Below are 23,626 nucleotides of genomic sequence, written 5' to 3' on the forward strand. Positions count from 1 at the left end.
TATTGTAAAGAGTGATGGAGTCTGGGTAATCACTTTTCACCATTAAACATTGATAAAAACATCATGTAGAGCAAATGTACACCCTGGTTTTAAACTGACTGCAGCAAAAAGCCTTAATCTGGAACCTGAATATATTCACGGGTGTCTAAAAGTGTGGTGCGGGGGCCATTTGTGGCACCTGAACTGATTTTATGATGTGATGATACATATTAGTCCCCCCATGCAGGTGGATGTATGTAGAGCACCCAAATCTGCATTTAATTACATTATTAAAAGGGTTTCAAACAAAGAGAGCCCTAAATCATGTTGTTATTGCTGAGAATGATTAAATCTTTCTCAGTTTTCTCCAGTCGACCCCAAACTAAATTAATAGAGTGGTTGCCTTTCTTTCAATAACAAACATGCGAAGCTCTTTTGAAATTTTCGATCGACAGTGATTTACATATTCCTTTACTACAAAAAAACACTCCAAGTATTTTCTTTGTTGCATTCAACAAGAAAGCAGCAAGTAGTTATGCTAAGTCAACAGCAAAAACAATTATCCTTTCCAGCAGCCATTGTACAATGAATACAGCGGTAACAATAGCTGACCAAATGCGCTCGTCTTTTAATAATAAATTAGTGGAGCACTACTGGGGTTGCTAGGTAACGGCGCAGACCCTGCAGATTGTAACTCAATAATTGGAAGGATTTTGAATTGACCTGTTTTCCAGACACCCAAAAAACATTACGTTCTTGCCAGAAAATGACTGGGTGTTTTTTTTGTTTGTTTGTTTGTTGTTGTTTTTTTTTTTTTACATTTGGGCTGTTTTCAGAAGCAGTAGAGACACAAATGGAAATTTAAGAAAGTGCAAAAAGAGAATTTTGAATAATTGGTGTCAGACATTAGAAACAATTGGGCCGGTGGTGTTGAATTCTACCAGTTTTACAGGTTTATCATAAGCAGTGACATTTTTCTGTGTTCCGATCAACGGACTTTGTTATGCGAAGCCAGAAATGTCAACCTAACTGTACCGAACCATCGTCCTACAGACCCAGGTATGGTGTGGTATGGGTTGGTTGTTTATGGGTCGCTTCTGAAACAGAAACAGTCAAAATATCTTAACGAACCGCACCGACCCAGTGGTACCGCTCAGAGGAAACGGGGCACAGGAGAGGATCAATGACTCAGCCAGCAGGTCCCAACAGAACCCAGATCAACATCCCAGCTAATGAAGGCATCACTTGCCTCAGTTAAGGTCAGAGTTAATAATCCAAAGGAAAGGGCAAAATGGTCTCAAAGGAAGAAGAGAAAACATTGATGATAAAAAAACATGAAAGACCGTCTCACATCAAAAAACATTTTGATAACCAAAACATTTGAGAACATAATCTGAGGTTTTATAACTTGAACTGTGATTTTACTGCATTAATGCTGCCTTGAGAAAAATAAGGGTTTGGCCTAGTCAAAGTCTGGACTAAAATCTGATTCAGATGCTGAGAAGAAACCCTAAACATGCCAGCTTTTGAAATTACTTTCTGTTCCTCCCAGGGGTTGCCAATTTTTAACAAAGGTCCAGGTCATTTTGGAAGATTTTCCCGTAAAAACGTAATCGTTTAAATACTACTTTTAACATTTACTCTCGTTATATTTTATTAAAATGTCTAATAATCTGAAATGTTTACACTACAATTAAGAGTTAAATGTTTCCAATGTATTATTTTGCTAACTGTCAGAGTTGAGACAGGAGATGGAACCAAACCAAGCTGCTAACAACAACCTAATTCTTCAGACGTTTGGAGTGAATCTCATCCAAGAGGAACACTGAGGTGTGAAAAACTACAATTACCTTCAACAGAAATTCATTGTCTTCACATTTCACGCTGTTGTGTTCAGTTATCCATGTTCATTTTAATTCCTGCTCAGTTTCTCACTCATCTGTCCTCTCTTCTTCCTGCTGTCTGCTAACAAAACACTGACACATTTCTATCTGCAGCCGTCCTCCCCACATCTTTCCTTACGGGACAATCTTTGCTTTCGGTGTCTCATGCCGCTCTGATGCTTACTCTCTGATCATGCACATAAACACAAACTCTCTCCTGCGATCAGATCTCTGCAGAGCCGTGTGCCTCTCTGAACCTACGTGGGCTGCTTGGCTTACATAACTCAGCTGACTTCAGTTGAGGTGAACACGCCAGCTGCAGTCAATGCGTGTGTGTGATGGTGTGAAAAAGCCTTATCAGTGTGTGCCGATGGCTCTCGGTGTCTCTCCAAATGACTGGACTGTTGCATGTGTTTATCAGGACATGTTCATCTGTCGATGTTCCTTCTGGACTTCCAGACACACAGCTGATGCCTGTCATGTGTGTTTCTGTAAAATTGCTGCCTTTTAACATCTCAAATGCACTTTGGAATGCCGTGTTTTTGAAATGTGCTATAAAAATAAAATTTGATTGATTGATCGATTGATCTTGAGTGACAGTTTCTCACCTATAGCAGCAAGAGCTCAGTGTGAGAATCAGGGAAAAACGTAATGAAGTACTCAAGCTAACTGGTTTGAGTGAAGTGTACTGAGTGCAGCCAAGCTAACAGCTATAAATGGTAAAGCTAACAGCTATCCATAATCAAGCTAGCAATAATTCATAGTCAAATTAACCATTCCATATAGTAAAGGTAACAGCTATTCATAATCAAGCTAGCAATAAGTCATAGTCAAACTAGCCACTACCCATAGTCAAGCTAACAGATATCTTTAGTAAAGCTAGCAGCTATCCATAGCCAAGCTATGTATTGACTCAAGCTAAAAACTATCCATAGTCAAACTAGCCACTGCCCATAGCTAAGCTAACAGCTATAGTCAAGTTAACACAATACATAGTCAAACTAACCATTAACTGTGAAGCTAACAGCTATCCATAGCTAAGCTATCAGCTATAAATAGCCAAGCTAACAACTATCGTCAAGTTAACAACAATCCATAATCAAACTAGCCACTACCCACAGTAAAGCTAACAGTTATCCATAGTCAAACAAACAGCCACCAGTAGTCATGGTTATAATCAAAGGTTTGCATGAATAAGATTAAAAATAAAAAAGAACAGTTCATTGCTCAAGAGAGTACACCAAGTTTAAGTTAAACAATAACTGAAAACAGCAGCGATCAAGGAAATTAGAGCCTTACATAAAAAACTTTATCTTGTAAAAATATGTTACATAGTGTTCGACTGATTTGCAAGAAAAGATTTGACCTGATAGAAATTTACCCATGAACAGGCTCTGATTTGAGTTTTTGAGTCCTTCATGAGAATTTCTCTCTTTCTGAACGGTGATCACTTTCAAGACATACTGATTGTGTAGAAATACCCAAAACAACTCCAAATCCAGCAATCATAATAGTTAAAGTCACGTCACTCGACTGTGGAAATGACTCCAATAACTAGTTTGAGTCATGATTCTTTCAACTCCTGAATCATTAAATATGTCCTGAAAATACAATCCTGCCACCATCAACAAACCAAACTGAAAAATAAAGGCTAACATAAAGTTACATAAACAAATTTAGCTGTATTTTTACCTTAAGAATGGGGAAAACATTTATCTAATCAACTAATAACCTTTTATTTCTGCTTGGTGCTGTTGGGTCTGAACAACCTGACCAGGCGTCTGCCTGTTTGGAGGTTAATCATTTAGCAATTAATTATTTTTTCTGCTGTAGTATTTATCAAGGCTGCTAACCGCAATTACTTTCTTTCTGATTAAATGCAGGTGTAAATCCTAATAATCTGTTTTCAATCAAATCATCCCACTCACAGTAATCAAAATAAAAAGAGCCGCAACAGCAGTTCAGTCCGGACGATCAGAGCCCAATTAATCAAGATGCTGCATGAAGCGTAAATATTGTTTTAGAGCCAGCAAAAGATTTAAACAAACATAAAACTTCCTTTAGATCCACTGTTTTAAATCTTTTTTACCCTCTATTTTGACTACTATTAATGAATTTTCATAAAACATTTCTAAATCTGGTTTTAACTTTTAAGTGTTGCAGGTTTCCACTTATTTGTCTTGCAGTTTTTCTCTGCGGCTGCGAGTCGATCGTCATCTAGCATTTTGCGTTGCTTTCTAATACTTTCTTCGGCTCAACTTTTCTCATTAAATAACTGTCGCTGCTGATACAACACGCTGAATATAGCATGATTTATGGTTCTGGGCTGATTGTTTGGAAATGTGACCTCCTTGGATTACACACACTGTTTCATAACAGCCTCAATGGCAGCTCATAATTCACATATTATGGGTGTAAATGAAACCTGCAGCGGAGAAACCAGGCATAACTCTGCTGGAAAAGTTGTTTCTTTTGTTTTTTATTCTACTACTGGGATAGAAAAACAACAATTTGGTATTTAAATGCTTCCTTTATAGCTGGGTGTCACACTGATTTTCATTTTGGGCCATCAAGATTCATGAAAATCCTTATCAACTGCTATAGTTGTCTCTGCATTTGACACATACTTTGTAAAATTATATAATATTGAACATTTTTGACACGGATCAATCCCTCCAGGATTTTCCGATTATTTTTGCAGTCAAAATCACTAATTTAGAAATATTTGGAGGAGATTTTGCAATATTTATGCTTACGTGTGACGTAAAATGCGACGTTTTGCTGCTCACCATGCTGTTAATGTGCTATCACGTAAGACTGAGGTAGAAGTGTCGTAAAAGTAAGAAATACTGCCACTAGCAGGTGGGAGTTAGCCATAATTTAAACCCAATGTCTGACCACTTTTGTGGAAAATTGGCAATAAACTCACAATTATGAATTAGCATAAAAATATGGGAGTGGCAAAAAACTGGAGAGACTGAATGATGTAACTTGACGTGATTATATCTCGTAAATTAATAAAACAACAGTAAAAAGAGATCAAATGAGCAAATGACAGTAACTCAAACAAGCAAAACAAGTAACTATTATCTTGTGTTGGACAATAAATCAACAGCAAAACATATATTGTGATAAACATGTGATCAATACCAATAGTATCAATAATATGTCCGAAAGAAAATTAAATAATTCAACTGAACTTCGATCCTGAACTGCACAGCGGCAGATGAAATGTTTTAGCCTCTCGATTTCTCAAGGCCAGCTAAGCTAGTTTGGTGGAATCAACTGACTCACTCACTCTTTGGTAACCTAGCAACTCACTCACTCTTTGGTTACCTAGCAACAACCTGCTGAGTAACTTGCAAAACAGCAGTTCAAGGTTTTGCCTTAAAATAAAAAAACGACAAAATGGAGTGTAACCTGGATAAAACAGGAAATGTCACGCCACTAATTTGGCAGGATTTCAGATATTTGAAACAAAAAAACAAAACAACTAATCAATAATTATTGATATGGAGTGATATGAAACACTGTGACAATAATCTGTAATTCTCTGTGACTCACAGTGAACTCTCGAAGGTTTTCGCATTTGTGCGAGGCCTCTCCGGGCGGCTGGCCTCTCCTGCACAGCTTGTTGTGGAGCCACATCAGGAGGTACCAGAAGGACTTTGGGCTGGGAATGATGTTGAAGGGAGGGGGCAGCGTGCCGCCCTCATCAAAGTAGCTCATCCACAGCTTGGTGCGGGCAAACTTCCACTCAATGTCGGCGTGGTCCTGCAAAAAAACCAGAAGAAACCTCTTCAACCTCTTCAGTGACAGGACCTACGTTTCCGTTGACCAGTTGTGCAATTTGACATTTCAAAAAAAAATTTGTTTAATGGAAACATGGCAATAAAAAAAAACCTAAATGTTGATAAGAGTGAGGTGTTTTTCTTGCCCATATCAAATTGGTTTATTTGGCAAAAGTACAATGGAAACACTTTTTTTTCTGGATCATCACATAATCAAAACCACATGTTACTACTGCCGGAAACGACAAAGAAGTAGTCAACAGGAAGCGTTAGGAAAATTATGAATTTTTAGTGACTTATTGTGTGAAACCATATGATATTAATAAAGTTTCTTATTAAATGAAAACAACCACAAATGAGTTGCCTCAAAATTAAAAATGCCAAAAGTAGTAAAAGAGCCCAGGTAAGATCCCAGAACCAATCTAATATTTTATTGCAAATGTGAGTACACAAAAAAACCATAAAATCTTGTCATGTATATCCATCTAGTTCTGGTGCAAATATCTTAGAATATTACAAATTACTTTTCAGCATATTACTTCACTTAAAACATGTAAAAAAGGCCATGAAATTAGTACTTATTAATCTATACTAAGGAATAATTAACTTGTATATCTTGCTGAAAGTTAACTTGTAAATTAGTTTTGTCTTACTCCAAGACGCTTACACTAAAAACGAGACAAGAATATTTGATAACTATGACTATCAGTCAGTCAATACATAGCGTGGCTATGGATAGCTGTTAGCATTACTCCAGTGATTGTGTTTTTGCAGTGTATGGCCTCCAACTGAAAAAAATAAATAAATACAACCATTTACAAATAATTATTAAAACTTGTTCATTTGTGCACGCTGTGACCTCTATTTAACCATTACAGAGGAGCTGTAATGGTTCCAGGTTGTAACTCACAGCGATGAGTTGGTAGGAGTTGTTCATCATGGCGATAAGCATGTTCAGCAGAACCACCAGAGAGATGACGTTGTACGTCCCAAACATCGTCGCCCCGACGAACTCGGTGAACTCGTGCCGAGCTTTCACGTTGGTGACGTAAAGGTTGAGCAGCCCAAATATGGACCAGAAGAGCGACTGGAGAGTCTCAAATAACCTGAAAGGGATCAGAAAGAAGACAATTAATGTGAAATTAACGTAAAGATCTGTAGAGAAAGTTAGACGATGAATTTTATAAATAACGCCTTTGTTAATCAAATGTCCATAACTCTGAGCTCTCACAGGGATTTTATTAAAGTAAACAATAATAAATAGTCAAAACATGACATTCAAAACTGTGACATCATCTCTATTTGAAAAGGACTTCAGAGAAATTTTAAAATTTAAACTGTCATCTTTAAAATTATGAGAAATAAAGCTTGAAAACAATATTTTATTCCATTTCTAAAAAAAAAAAGCAGAATATTCCTGTGCATTTCTGTACTGTAGCATATTTCTGGAGACACAGCACATTATGTAAACTACAAATATTATCCAGATTATTTTATTGACCAGACAGATTGGAGTTTTTCCCCCAAAATTAGTGTTTTTCAACCCGTACAATAATGTTTGTATCAAAGAAATAGACTGATTTGGTTGCTGCAGCTCTCTATCAGTCTGCAGAGAGAAGCTTAAACTCTGGTCACTAATTTAAATTCCTGTTTTTATGGACATTTTGGATTTTATTTAAGCTTGTATAATGAGTCAAACTGTATCTTTTGAGAACCTTTCACTGAAAATCCGACCTTTGCTGCACCCAAATCAGCTTTTAATTTAATTTATTAAACTTGGCTAAATATGGGAGCCATTTTCAAAGAACGTGATCCCATCCCAAAAGAATTTGAAAACTAGACGTCTTTCTTTTAATACAATGCAGCAAAAACACCAAATATTAACAAGTATTTTAGTCTAGTTTCTAGTGGATATATTTTATTACACTTGAAATAAGACAAAAACCAGCTTAAATGTAACTTATCAAGATATAGAAGTTTGTTTTAAGTAAATCACTGCTTTATGTTAAAGTGCAGATTGTTAAAAGCCAAATAATCTGCCAATAGTTCCTGTACATCAATGTTAGGGAATTATTTTCTAAAACAAGCTCCTACATCTTGATAAGTTACTTTTAAGTTAGTTTTGTCTTATTTCAAGTGAACTGAAATATTTGTGCTACAAAACACAAAAAAATACTTGGTAATATTTTGTGTTTTTGCAGTGAACAGAGAAAATGTATTTTCAGTTTTGGATCTACAATGAATGGGGTCCTTTTCCTACAAAAAACTAATAAACCAAATAATAAATAAAAAAATTCTGCTTTATTGTTATTTTCTTGATTTGATAAACAATCTGAACATCCTCGCCTAAAACTTCCCGGCCTTTTAAACCAAGAAGCTCGAGAAAGAATTTCAGAAGTGGCTTTATTGAGATACAAAAGTAGAAAATTTCCTGATCTCGACTCCGAGAGGCAGCTCCATGTTTTCCTCCTGCTTTCTGAGTTGTTGTCATTTTTCCCTCCTTGATTTCTTTCTCCATCCTTTATCTTTCCTGGCTTCTCTCCGTCCTCTGCTTGCCTTCACGTGTTTCTTTGTGTGGCTGTCACTGTTACAACTGCGCTTGCTGAATTTTTGATGAAGCAACATTTGGCGGCGCTCCACGCTACATCAAGAGAACGACACAGACGGGGGGTTTCTATATTTATATTGCATGAAATATTCAGGGATGCAGCGTTTATTCTCATTGTGGTGAACGGCAGGACTGTTGCGTTGCAGGAACATTTGATCAGTCGGTGCACAGGCTGTTTTTCTCCCTCACAGAACATCATTTGAGTGATGGTGCGATGGTGTGTGGAGGGGAAATTTGTAAGTCAGAGAGGTGAGAGGCTCGGTGTGTTGTGTAAGAGAGGAGAGAAACGGAGGGAGAAAAGGAGGGAATTAAATCAACGACGAACGAAGCAGCCGAGCGTGATATTGTGTTGGTTATGAAACGGGAAAGATGGGAGGACGAAAAGAGAAAGGGATGAAACTCCATCATTTTATGTTTCATTATTTCAATTATTCCCCAGTTTTCACTTCATGGGTGCCATTCAGAGACATTTCACAGCAGATAGTGAGCGCCTGACTAGGATTCAGGTGTTTTGTTTTCTTCTCTTCAGCTCATCCTACAGGTTTTCCATATGATCTAGGTTTCAAATAATGTCGATTTTTATAATAGCAACAATTTCTGTGTTAATTTGGAAATATATTTGTTCTAATGTATGCTTTCTAACAGAAGTAAGTAGATTTATCATTATATTTCAATTGCCAAACACTCTCAACAAGGTTCCAAGGATTTTTGGAAGAGAAGCATCTTTCATCATACTTAACAGCGAGCATAAGGTCGTTTTTAACATATTCATTGTTTTTAATATTTACCAGATCAACCTGGTAAATAATTAGATATATCTACACTTTAGGCAAAATCAAATGACTCTTTTTTTAATCAGACTTTTCTTAAAGAGGCGGTATTATGTATTTTCTTGGCACATAGTATCACATTATAGCACAATCGAGTAACTAATACTATATATATATATATATATATATATATATATATATATATATATATATATATATATATATCAAAAACAACTTCGAAATTGGGCCTCTGTCTCTTTAAGAAGCTCCTACTCTTTCTGACACTCGTCATTCAGCACATCTTCACAACACTGCTTCTCCATTAAATCATCCACAGCCGGTGTTTGGAGTGTTGGACTGAGAACTAGTTCCTATGATGAGCTCAACAATTTGTCACAAGATCATAACAAGACAAAGGAAGCTAAGAAAAAGAAAGCACAACTAACAGCAACTGCCAATTTGTGTTGGGATTGTGATGTGATACACATCAGTGGAAAGGAATTTGATGATTATGATTTTTTTAGCTAATGTTTGCATCTGTTCTGGCTTCTTCTGGTGCAGAATTATGATGCATGCCTGACAATATCGACATAAAAGTCAGATTAAATGCAATATGACCAGACTGACTGCAGGCACTTTGAAAATAATCTGATTTAGAACCACATACGGACAAATCAGATTTTTAGTGGGGAGAAAAGATTAGAAATGAACCATTCGGGGCGTGCTGTGGTGGCGTAGGGGATAGCGCGACCCACGTTTGGAGGCCTTGAGTCCTCGAGGGGGGGGGGGGGGGGGAAGAAATGAACCATTTACTCTTCTGTGAAAAGTTGGATATGGGCAAAAATCATAATAAAAAAGAAAACAAATCAGATTTGGGTTACATGGAACGTAGCGTTACTTAAAGTACCAAAAGATTTTTATGATCTCCACCCATTTATGTTAATGATGGGAGGCTAGAAAACAGTTGAATTAAAAAACAAGGTAACACTTTACTTGAAGGGGTTTGCATAAAACTGACATGACACTGTTATAAATATGAAGGAGTCTTCATAAATGCTTACATTGTCATACAGTGTCATTCAGTAAATGATGACACTTTCAATGTAAAGTTGCATTAAAAGTGTCAACTGTCAACTGGGTAAATAATGACAAAGTGCAAAGTTCTATTAAAACGTCCATTAAAAATCTATTAAAAGCATCACCTTCGCACTGAAAGTGTCTTTGTTTACTGAATGACACTTCATGACAACAGTCAAAGATTTCTGAAGGCTCCTTCATGTTGGTATCAGGTTGTAACATCATGTTTATGATCCGGTTGGATAAAGTGTTACCAAAAAGACAAGCTTTTAGAGCTTTAAACAATCATCCTAGTGACTATTATTTTCCAAAAAGCCCCTTCCTCCATGCTCCTCCTCCTCTCTTCCTCTTCTCCCATCCAGCTGGCTCCTCTTCCTCTCCTGTGTTCTCCTCTCATCTCTCACTCCACTAAGCCGAGTCATAAACTGCTCCAGCTGATCCTTGCAGCCACTCAGTCATTTCACTGTTATACTTCTGCAGTTTATGTGGGAGGTGAACCGAGAAGAGACGCAGTGTGTGTGCTGCATTCGCTTCTTCTGTGTCAGAAAACAACAACACGCGCCCGTGTGTTTACACTCGGCAAACTGACCTGGTGGAGTTAATTCACTCCGCTGTACGGAGCTCGTCGTTTGTAGGAACAAGAACATTTCTGTGTGTTTTCCAGCAGACTGAGGACGTAAAACTGGAGCTCTGTGACGCTAAATACTGACTAAAGAGACATATGAGCTCAACAGCAAAGAAATTTATTGTTTTTAATGTTACTTAGATTATTTCAACCATCAGGTTTATATTTAGGAGCCTCTGATCAATTATAAAATTTTTTTTAGAAGTGTGGCAACTCAAATTTAAGACCTTTTAAGACAATGGGATACAAGACCTGCATCAATACGGAAATGAACAAACTTTGTCAAGCGAACTGGCAAAAAAAAAAACACAAAAACATCTATAATACAACATAGCTAGCTATATTAGCAGGTAGTTAGCAGCAGCTTCAGCCATCTTGAATTACAGAACACAATGAAGATGATTGAGTCTGACTCAAACATTCGCCTGACAGAAAATTACAGCGATAAGAATATAAATATAAATAGCATACAAGGTTAAATAGTCCTGCCAAAACAAAGTTTAAGATCTGTGATTAAGATATTAGAGATTAACTTACTTGTAAAAATTAATTTAACAAATATGGACACTGTGTTAAAGGTATCAGTCAGGATGTGGATATCAACATGGAGTTACTTTTAAATGCTTAATGAACATTTTCTCCCACACACGAACCTACAAAATAAGAAATAGGTTCTAAAGTTTGACAGCAGACATGAAGTAGGACGTTAGCATTAGTGTTTAGGACGTCTGTACTAGCTACATCTTTAGCATTGAGAAGCTATTTTAGCCTCAAGTAGCTTCGCTAGTAGGCCAATTCTTTTTAGCACAACTTGGACACAATAGTCTTTTCCAGCATCCAATCAGATCAATTTTGGAAGCAAAATTTAACCCCCCGTGAACTAAAAGAAGCAACTTTGTCGTCCATCGTTGTTAGCGGAGGTAACAGATTTAGTGGCATACCAGAAACTTGAGAATACAAAGGTTTTGACCAAAAAAATAATAATAAGAATTTAATTGGTGTTAAAATTTCTAACGCTTTAAAAATACATCACTAATTAAGCAATTTGTGCTAATTACTTGTTGTGGTTAATACAAACTGAACTCAATGTTAAACTAGTAAATATAAAACAGGTACATTTAAAATAACAGCAAGGTGTTTTACAAACATGATTTCATATAAACAATTTCAACATGTGATAGGCAGGTTCTGCAAGGTTGGGGGCAAGAATAAAGTCAAATGTTTTGGACTCCATCCATACAAAAAATAATGCAGTCATGAATGACAGACCAGAAAAAATTACGAGATGCACGGCAATTTCTTTAAAATCCAATAAGAAAGTACAAACTTTATGTAAAACAAGAAACAGATAAGTAAACATCACCAGATCCAAATATTTCTGAATAAATTTTTATTTAACTACAGATTTAGAGCTGTTGATTCTATTCAAAATATACTGAAATTTAAATTAATACTGTCGCTTTACTAAGTGACTATAAAACAACTTTGTGCAGAATAACACACCTCAATATTTCTGACGTTAAATTGCATTTTGATCGTCAGTAAAACAAATTGTTGAACTACTTATTTCAATGTTTACAACTGAGATGTTTCATTTGGTTTGATCAAGCAGAGTCTGCAAACCCCAGAGAAAGAGAGCTTTGTGTAAAAGTAAATAGACGAGGGGCCGCAGAGTGTGAAAGAAAATGAGAGATTTTACAGGACTTGTGTGAAGGGAAAGAAGAGAGACACACACACACATGTATGAATGCTGCTTGTGTGAAGCAATCTAACACATTAGTGGTGATAAGTGTGTGAAGTACAGATGAGTGAGAGGAGGAGGGAGATGAGACACCTGAGCAGAAACAGGAAGTGATCCTGTGAAAAAACCTCCAAAATCATGATATGTGTGTGAATTAGAGAGTGAAAGACACACACACACACACCCGCCCACACACACACACACACACACACACACATGCAGACAGAGAAGAGGAAATAATCCTTGCATTGTAAACTCATGAATAATGATGCAAACCGCGTTGCCTGCGGGACTGCAATCACTCCGTTTGCATAATGCGTCATCTCAGCTGTCTCCTCGGCGCGCTGCATGCTCATTTGGCTTCAGCGTGACGCTGATTTCTGTCCCACAGCTTCTGGTCCTGCAGCAGCCAATCAGAGCTGATGTACCGGAGTTACACCATGAGAGGAGCAACAAGATCACTTCTTCTATCGGTGCTTAGTCAGGACTTTCAGCAACTCACATTTAAGACCTTTTAAGACCTCTCTGAATAAAATTTAAGACCTGTATTGCTACAGAAACCTACAAATTTCATCCAGCCAACTGGCAATGGATTTACACGAGACCCAAAAAGCTAGCTAGCTAGCAAGAGTATATTAGTAGCTAGTTAGCAAATCACAAATTTTCTATCTGAATGCGACAGAAAAGTATCACAAGTAAAAATAAATATAATTTAAGAGTCCTATAAAGACAAAATTTTAAATCTGTGACTAACACTTTAAAGGCTTTTAAAACAAATTCAAGACTTTTTAAGGCCTTAATTTTAGATACATGAATATACGACTTTTTGAGGATGTGCAGAGACTCGGTCAAGGTATTAGTCAGAATGTGGATCTGAACATAGAGTTATTTTGAAATGCTTAAAGAAAAACATGATATGCATCAATCTGATGTCTCCCACACATAAACCCACAGAATAAGTACTTGGCATTACACCTGACAAAAATAAATTAATCCAAATTAGCATCAAAAACACTTTTTAAAGCTGTTTTATTTTGTCATATAATAAGATGCATGTTTGCTTGACGTTTTTATAAAAGTATTTGACAAAATGCCATGTTTATTGCATGTTTCATGACTGGTTATTTTACCATGTCTGTATGATGAAAAGCACTTGGAGCCGCCTTTTTGAATAAATATGACACACAAATTAACTTGACTTTTATACAAAACTTTGGTATCTTTCATGAGAGAACTTATTTCCAACCAACCAGAAATGGTTGGAAATACTAAAATTGTGTGTGTCACAAATAGAGCTGCTCTTTGAGAATCTCACACTTTTCTCTCCTTAAATACATTTGAATGTGGGAAAGTAGCATCATTGACAAGAAATGCAATTTATTGTTCAAGTCTGAGAGGCAAATTTTTGTTTGCGGATTAAAACAGAGGCGTGAATAAAGCGAGTTTTATCTTGTCTTTCCTAGCCTTTAGAGAAACATATTTCAGAGTGGAGCAAAGTTTAATCTGATATGTTTCTCTGAAAGCATTAAGACTTTAGGTTCAGAAGAACAAATGCCACATTTATCTCGTGCAGAAGTAAATAATCTGGTGATGACTGCGTTTTTTAGAAATGATCTTTTCTTTGTGTCGTTAATAGAGCAGAAACTGTACAATGTAAGGTTGAGGGTGTGATTTGTTGCTTTAGCTCCTGCTCACCTCTCGGCTATTGTACCGCATCTTTTACTGTAATGGAGTCGATAACAGATCGATAACACTATTATCCAAAACAAACCACTTTCCTCATCTAAATTCATCCCAGTGACTCTGCTGTTCCCTCCCTCAGCAGCAGCACTCTGAGCGCTGCTTCCTGTCCGGGTTGCAGCGCTGCCATACCAACACCTGATAAACCTTCACACGGTTTGCAGAATTATTTCTCACACAGGTACAACACTAAAATACTGCAGTAATTTCCACATCATTTGCTGGTAAAACGAGAACTTCAATGGGTTTGAGAGTCAAAGTCAATTGGTTTATCTGCAATTGTCCACTAGAGGGCGCCTGATTATCAACAGGAGCATTAAGGCCAAAAGAATGGAAATATTTCACTAAAACTGTTACTGATTCCCAGTTAAAACCCTCAGATGGAGGCAGCAACAAGTTACCTTAATTTGAGTAACTTTTATAAAACGTTACTCAAGTATCTGAAATCTTTCTAGGGATAGATTTACTGAACTACATTTTCTTCTTGAGCAATATTATATTACTTTGAAATAAACTGGAATTACTTTACAGAATGAAAAACAAATGCGCTTTACGCTTTATAGTTCTGTTACTTCCTATCTTCTGAGACTGTTGATCCATTTCAAGGTCAAATTCTGTCCGAAAATTAAATACTCATAAGTATTGGCTTCAAAAGTTTATATATATATATATATATATATATATATATATAAAGATTTGGAAATATCTCTTCTTCTGCCCTGATTTACAATCTTATTATGACATTAGATATTTCTATTCAATTCAAAATTACTTTATTGACTGAAATGTAATTTAAAAATTGCGAACAAGTAGGATCTCCTGTAGTGGTCAGTATTACAGCAACACTGAAGATGCCTCTGAGTAAAGAAACTGTTGCTGTCTGACAGTGCCACGAAGAGTTGTCCAAAACTTACTTTCTTTATGTATTTCTTTACTTATTTTCTATTTTATTCTTCAAAACACCAGAATTTGCAGATTTATAAATATTTCTATTTGTCTGATTACACAATTTTTATAAAGCAAATCAGATTTTATGATCAAATTTTAACACAATACTCGAGTAGCTCTTTTGTTTCTTTTTACCAAATACTTTGTTCTCTTGCTTAAGTAAAAATATATTAAAGTAGAGTTACTTTCAGGGCTCTCTTTCCATCTCAGGAAACTGAGTATAATATTAAGATTCAATACAAGCATGAACTTTTGATCTCAAACAGGGAAGGTAATCAGGAAATAATCAGCTGATTACCAATTTATAAAATTAGCAAAGTCATTTCCACATAAAAATAAAAAATAAATAAATTTTTTAAAACCATTTTAAAGTAAAACAAAAACTTCTAAAAATATGTCTGTTTTCCAGACACTAAAATTATTATTTCTTTTTATTAATTTGATAAACCAGAGGTGATCAATGTGTGGGCTGAGGGCCATTTGCGGTCCATGGACTGATTGTGTTTGGTCTGTGACCCCCAAGCTCAGTTGTTTGGTGCAGATGGAGATTTTCTAATTTTAATTAGGATAAAATGATCATAAAGAAAAATCTTCTTACAGTTGAAAATATTAGCAACACTAATTGTGTTGTTCATAATTATTCAATGTCTTTTACTCAAAAGCCGACTTTGTTGCACCCAAATCTGCTTTTTATTAATTTATTAAACCTGGCTGAAGTAGTTTGGTGAATATTTCCAGACACCAAAAAACATTAACTTATTTCAAAAGCAGTAGAAACTCAAATGGAAGTTACATTTTTAAAAAATTTTTTTGGATAATATATCCCCTTTAAGCTGTAGCTTTAAATAAATTACCGGTCACACTTAAAAAATGCTGATTGAAAAAACGACAAAAGTTTACTTTACATCCCCCAAATAAACCCAAACTTCCACTATCTAAATAATGAATAATAAAAACAGACACTACCAGAGTATGCTGTAACTCTGGCAGTATATTTTCAAGCTTGTACTCACGTGGAGAAGGCGTTATTCTGCCTTTCACAGCGGATCCCCTTGCAGTTGTTCGGTTCTTCTGAAGCCTTGGTCTCGTAGTAGAAGTACAGCTGGTTGAGTCCATTAGCAAACGCTAACAGAACCTACGCATGAAGATACACACAAACACTTTTAATCTGTTTTCTTCAGCTAAAATCATCTTACAAGTAACTTTTCAGCAAGATATAGAGGCTTGTTTTAAGTCAACAATTCCTTAATATTGAATAAAAAGTATTAGTTCCACTGGCGCCGTAACCTAGCAACCCCAGCCAAGCCCAGCCTGTCACCTAGCAACCCAGTTCTACTTCTACTGGCAGATTATTTCACTTACAACAAGATATTTTCCCCACGTAATAAATGAAATAATCTGCCAACAGAACTGGTGCTTTTCCATCCATATAAGAAATATTTACTTAAAACAAGCTTCTATCGTGCTGAAAAGTTATTTTTAAGTTAATTTTGTCTTATTTCAAGCTGGACTAAAAATACTTGGTAAGATTTTGTGTATTTATTGAAAGAAACTGGTTTGGAAAAAGTTTATTTTCCCTGATTTTGTTATTTTTTGCTACTTATATGAATTACTGTCATTACGATCCTTAAAATACCTAAATTTCCACTTAACTTTACATATTGGTCCATCTGACTATGTAAGTTTTAGATATTAAATGGTTGATAACTTGATCAGTTACTTGAGAAGATGTTTTACCAAATATTTTTTACTTAAGTACAATTTTTACCCACCTCTGGTTTTTATAATTTTCAACTGCCTTGTTGCTGAAATGTGCTATACAAATAAAGCCAATTGATTGATTTTCCAGGAAACATTATTTTCTTCTGTTGTTTGAATATTAACAAAATACACTGGAAGCCTATTAGGTCCTCTAAACTGGCGTGAGAGCGACAGCTGAGATATATGATTGGAAATAGGAAAGTTAGCAACGATTAGCAGGAAGTCATTAAAACAAGCAACACCTAATGAGCTTTCTGTTCCATGTGCGCAGTCTTGATGATGCCTCACCAGACAGTAAATGAAGAGAAACTTGAGGATGTCCAGCAGCATTCTCCCCAGAGAGATCTGCAGAGGGCCGAGGTGGGAGTTGGCTGTGAAGAGGGAGATGAGTCTGAGCGAGCTGAAGATGTTGGCGATGGCGAACAGAGCCTCGGCGATCAGCGTCGGGTGCCACATCTCCCACTCCTCCCTTGGACGAGAGGAGTTGTACTGGAAGGAGAGAAGGAAGCGAAGAGGGGAGTGGGAGGATAAGAAAAGGAATAAAAGCAGTCAGTTTGACTTCACGACAGACATATTCAGGCTCACTGTATTCAGTCTAACAAATCAGTCCAGCAGCTTCTGCCCCACAGTTACCGACGGCAACAGAAAAGGGAGGGGGGGAGAGGGAGCTGTCAGTTACTGGTTGCTATAGGAACCACCAACTGCCAAGAGCAGCCTAGCTGTACAAAACTTAAAACACCAATAAATTTCTGGAAACAACTTCACTACTAAACAAAATAAATTCAAAGAATAAATAAACAAATTTTGACAAACTTCATGTCTATAATGTTGTTAAAATAAAACCCTGTTACACTCTCCTCGCCTGAATTTGTCAAAATTACAAAACAAACACAATGAAATAGGGAAACATATAAATTAATATTTCTGAAATGCCAAATGAGTCCCATAACATCTCATAACCAACATTTTGAATGAACAACACACTAAAAACAAAGTTGTGCTCCGTCAAACTGTAAAGCTGTTCATTGAAGAACTCACAATACACTTTTAATATTCAATCCAAACTCATACTAACCAATTTACAGTAATGCTAATCAGAGATGTGGGTTAAATATAACAAATTCTACATTCACTGGGAGGAAGTGTTAACACTAAATAAAGACTTTGCCCATGTCTTCAACTTGTTGGTCTGTGCATGCAGTGTCATAAACCTACTGACAGGTCAAACAACGCGACCAATCCCAACAGTTTCAAAATACAGGTGGGTCATCTGTTTGTCAGGCTTTTCAGACTCCTGGACACTCATGTACAGTACAGACCAAAGGTTTGGACACAGCTTCAAACTTTTGGTTTGGACTGTATAAGATGACAACGTGACATCAACCATACATTTATACTTTGATACTTTTTAATATGTTCAGCTGTTGTATTAACTGGAAGACCCTTACTTTTATTTATAAAACAAGCTTAAATAGGTGAAGCTTTGTCTGTAAATTATTAAAAGCTGTCTTTTTTCCTTCCTTTTTCGTTCCCGCCGTTTTCCTCCTCGCCTCACCGCATTTTCTCATGTTTTCCTTCCCTCCTGATTCTAAATTCAGCTATGAATCCTCCACAGCACTGGAGTTTTGTTACCTCTTCCTCCATTAATGCTCCCTGTCCTTTTAAATCACACATGGGTGCACAGCCGGAAACAGAAAGTACGAACACAGACGCGCTGTCATTAATTAATTGCACCTTTTCTCGGATGCATCAAGTCAGATGACGGAGCAAAATCTCTCAACATCTCCGGGTGATTTTCAGTGCTGCTGAATATTTTAAAGAATTAAAAATACAAACGGAAAAAAAGTTTCCAGCTGCTGCTCCTTTGTGTACATGTCAAAGGAGGTATGTGTGTTTTAAATATATCTGTATGCATGTAATTATAATGCAGACCTGTGTAGGTGGGCCACCCGCCACCATCAGTGACTCACAGCTGTTGCAGATGGCCCAGCCGTCTGGTGTTTGTGTGAATGTCTGTGTGTGCTTTTTAATTACATCATTTTTTCTTAATTAAAGAAGCTGTTCAGCTCTTTCAAGTGGGGCTGTCAGGAATATTTATGAATAGTCAGCACCTTACCTGCAGTACACTCCAGTCTAAGTGATCTCAGGAAATATTTGGAGAATCTCCTAAAGCTAACTCAGAATCTATCAAACAGCTACATAAAGGAGAGGTATTCGATTGCTACTTACTTAATCCATGTTTAGACTTAGATTTAAAATCTAGGGTTGTTGCTTTCTTTAGGAGTAGCTTGGCATACAAACAAATACTTTGGTAAACAAATGAAGAGACTATAAAGGTCTCAATATCTTATCAAGCTAACAGCTAGTTATGGTCAAGCTAACAGAACCAAGCCAACAAAATGGTCCCTTTAGCTGCAACCAAGTTATTACTAACTTGGTTGCAGCTAAAGGAGTCAAGCTAATAGCTACTTATCATCAAATTGTAATAGATAATTATAGTCAAGCTAGCAGGACTAAGTTAACATCTATTACTAATTTGGTTACAGCTTAAGGAGTCAAGCTAACAGGTAACTATGGTCAAGCTAACCGAACGAAGGCAACAGCTAATAGTCAGCTTTTACTAGTGAGGGTACAACCAAAGGAGTCACGGTAACAGCTAATTATAGTTAAGCTAACAGAACCATGCCAACAGCTAACTCTTAGCTATTATAAACTAGGTTCCATGTAAATGACTCAAGCTAACAGCTAGTTACTATCAACTTGTAACAGCTAATTATGGTCAAGCTAACAGAACCAAACCATAACAGACAGCTATTATTAGCTTGGTTACATCTAGTAGCTACTTATTGCCAAGTTGACAGCTAACAGTCAGATTTACAGCTAACTAGTCAACATCAAAGATTAAATAATCTTAGAAATCAAGCTAACAGCTAACAGATGAAAAGCTGCTTTAAATAAAGCTAACAGCTAACAGATGAAAGCTTGGCAATTTATAAGTATTTTGGTAGCTACTCAGTGACAGGAACATGTAGGAGTAAGTTTATAATTCTCTTAACCTCCTAAAGTAAATTAATCTCAAAATCTGAGATTAATTTATCAGTTTTTGAGATTAAAGAAGTAAAGTTAACAGGTAACTAAATTTTTTTACTTCTTGTCAGCTTTATATAAGAAAATTTTTCATATTATCATTATTTTGTGAAATGAACAGTGTCCAAATTGCTGTTTTTATTGGCTGCTATTTAAAAACTATTTATTTAGCATAATTTATACTTGAAAACTTGTACACAGTTTTTATAACCAATTATGAGTGTCCAAATTAGCACTTACTTTGTATGCGATAGTTTTCTACAACTGAAAGTGAGTCTGCAAGCTATCAGTGTTATTTTCTCACATCTCATGTCATTGTTGTCTTATAATTTGCTTAACCAACAGATAAACACGGTTCTATTGTTCGGGTTATAGAGAAATATTTAATCTCCCCTTTACTGAGCAAACAAACCAATTGCAAACATTTATATTTGCCAGCTGCCTGTTGTTCCATCACTGCCTGATTACACAGTATCGCCACAATTGCTCAGTTTTATTGCACTGCCAGATCTTCAAACATTAATAGCCTCGTGATTTTCTCGTCTATCTCGGTGCCAGACGTCTTTACCTTGACGTAAGCCACTATCTTCAGAGAAATGGTGGCCAGGTAGAGGGAGTTCATGGCAAAGTCCATTAGGTTCCACCAGTCATGGATGTACTCTGTGAATCCCCCATCCCACATCTCCTTGATCTCTGCCCAGATAAAACCTGAAACACACAGACAGACACATCCCAACATCGCTGGCTGTTCATACATCAATGTGTTCCTCTTTCAGCAGACACAGGTCATTAAGCAGGGCACTAGCATTTTTTTTTTCTGTATAACTGCCTGAACATCAAGTCAAGCTTTATTCTAAATTATTCAGAAGACATTTCCTCGCTGGAATAAACAAGATTTTAAGGCTATGATAAGAGAAATGACCTTGGTTAGCTTGGTTTAACCCTTAAGTCTGATATCAATGTCTCTGGTGAGTTTGGTTCTGTGACACATCGGCTCAGTGGCTTTTCAGTGACCCACATTTTCAGACTGACTTGACGTGCAAATCTAAATATTTCAGCAGCTGCTGTTATACCAAACCAAGAGGTTGCACTGCAAAAACACAAAATCTTACCAAGTATTTTTTGGTCTTGGTTCTAGTGCAAATATCTGAGCACACTTGAAATAAGGCAAACTAACTTACGTAACTTTTCCGCAAAATATAGCTTTGTTCTAAGTAAATAAATTCTTAATATGGTTGAAAAAAGTACTAGTTTCATTGGCAGATTATTTCACTAATAGCAAGATATTTTTTACTTCGTTATAAGTTAATTTATCAGCCAATAGACACTTTTCCTTGTTATTGTCACGTACTGGTAAAGTATGCATATAAATCAAAGGAAATATCTTTGGTTAGAAAATATCCAGAATTAGTCAAATTCTATATTTTCAATTACTGCAACATCAATACAAAAATGTCAAACTAATTTAGCTGTACTCACTGTTAGCTGTAATGATGGAAACAATCATGGATACTTTAGCAAGAATGTATCTGGAACTTTGAATAAACTGTTTTGGATTTATAGAAAAAATGTGAAATTTGATAAAGTCTTCTCAGGCCTAATGGTGTAAAATGGTAGTAGTTGATTTTATGATTTTTATCCTTTCTTCAAGTACAAACAATAAATTAAAATGCAACATTTTCATATTTTTAAAATTATTTTGCCATTTTTCCCCCCACAAATTATACTCATTATACTCATTTTATGATGTTTTGTGAATTCATCTGTCAAACAAACTACAGATGGAACATCAGCTTTTGTATTTTACGAGTTTCTCAATAACTCAACATATTTCCCTTTTAGTCAGTTTCTAAAGTAGAAGGAAGTGTATGAAGTGACGCAGAGCAGCAGATGGTTTTATATTTTTCAGAATGATTACAATCAGGATTTGGAAATGATTGGTGTCAGCGCTCTGAGAGAAAGAAGACGGAGATGTAATAATTCATTTTTCACACCTACCCACTCGCACCCACTCACCACCTCCCCCACGCGCTCCGACCACACACATCCGCAGCACTTAAGCCCACAGATTTCTCTGAATGATCAGCAATCAGCCACAAAAAGTAACCCAGGATGTTTTTGATTCAATTGTTTTATGGAGAGAAGACAGTTTGGGTGTGAATTGTTAAAATTTATCTGTAAGGTCTATTTTTATTACAAAGACTTTGAAACATTTATTTAAGTGCCATCGTGTTTTTGATTTTTGCTAGTTTACTTTAAGGTGTTGTCAGATTAAATTAGGGAAGAATTATACGCTTCTTTTTTTTGTTTGATTACATTTCTATTCAAGAAATTAGGATTTCAGAGAAACTCTTCTCCACTCTTGTTGTTCTTAACAAAATGTTCTTACTGACCAATTTGGACCTGCACTGGAGACTTTTGATACCTGCTTTGACAAGATTTAAATCTGATAAGATTTGGATTTGATCACAGTTGAATATAAGAATTTAAGAATAGAAGAATTTGTGGCAACGTTCTTCCATGTACAACAAAAATGATGCTGATAGTTGTTTTGGTTTGAGTATTGAAGAAAAGGTCCTCAGAGATGCTTCTCCAGTTTCTTTAAGGTCTTTCAAAGTTTTTTCTTCTTCTTTCATTTGAGTCCTTACACTCGACTAAAATTGAGGTTTTAAACAAAATTGTGAAAAATTAACAAGTTCAGCAAAAAAGAACAAGAGTCAGAAAGTCTTAAAAAGCACAACAAAAATAATTCAGCTGATCATCTGCTGCATATCCAGTTTCTAATAATTAAATTACAGTTTTCTTAATCCAACGTATCTGTCAAACTGGGAAATCTCCATTATTCCAAGATGAAACTGAAGACATTTAAAGGAATCATGTTTATGTGACCGGCAGTTAACACAAATAACCTATAATCCTATATTTAAAACTCATCTTTTTCAGTCCATAGTTCCCATAAAACTAAAGAAAGACTTTGAAAGTCAGGCCAAACTAGTTCATTTCAACAACCTTAACAACCATCTTTAGAGCAGATTAACATGTTTTCCTTTACTTTTTTGCTACGTCATGTTCAAGATGTCTGTTCATGAAAATATTCATGTTTCAAATTGGTTAGTCTCTATGTTTTATTTTCTATGTCGAAGCAACATAAATCTATACTTTCATTTTCAGAACCTTGTTATGTCTGAGTGACTTTTGGGGTGATTTCAGACCTGAGAGTCCAGTAGATTTGGTTTGATTGGGAAGACAACTGCATCATTTGCTACATTTTCAGCTGGAATCAAACACTTTGAGGCACCAAGGATCACTGAAGGAAACGGCATGAAAACCTCTGAAGACTTTTCTGCAACTTCCTGCTTCACAAAATGTAAACAAAAACAGAGTGCCATCAGGCTTTAGCAGTTGTAGGATTTCTGTTTTGTCTTTGGTAAAAGACAACAAACAATTTCTCCTGCTACTGCTACAAACAAACGTTTGTTTTGGTTGTATTCACCCAGAATGCTTTGCACTGTAATCTGTTTCTTGTTCCACTCTGCTTGGCATTCACATAACCATTCGAACCGCATCAGAATTCACTTCAACTGAATCCAGATCAAGGCTTTTAGACAGACCAGAG

General features: G+C 36.1%; 1 protein-coding gene across 1 annotated transcript in view; it reads right to left on the reverse strand.

The window, feature by feature from the left end:
* trpc5a (transient receptor potential cation channel, subfamily C, member 5a) overlaps positions 1-23,626 on the reverse strand; it is a 113,778-nt gene that overhangs the window by 9,489 nt on the left and 80,663 nt on the right. Inside the window, exons 11-15 of the mRNA XM_044098272.1 lie at positions 20,579-20,718; positions 17,212-17,412; positions 16,176-16,297; positions 6,564-6,759; positions 5,427-5,636 (exon numbers count right to left, since the gene is read on the reverse strand). Coding sequence (XP_043954207.1) covers positions 5,427-5,636; positions 6,564-6,759; positions 16,176-16,297; positions 17,212-17,412; positions 20,579-20,718 — 869 coding nt within the window. The remainder of the gene's footprint in view (positions 1-5,426; positions 5,637-6,563; positions 6,760-16,175; positions 16,298-17,211; positions 17,413-20,578; positions 20,719-23,626) is intronic.

The sequence above is a fragment of the Gambusia affinis genome, linkage group LG18, assembly GCF_019740435.1.
Source record: "Gambusia affinis linkage group LG18, SWU_Gaff_1.0, whole genome shotgun sequence".
NCBI classification, from domain to species: domain Eukaryota; kingdom Metazoa; phylum Chordata; class Actinopteri; order Cyprinodontiformes; family Poeciliidae; genus Gambusia; species Gambusia affinis.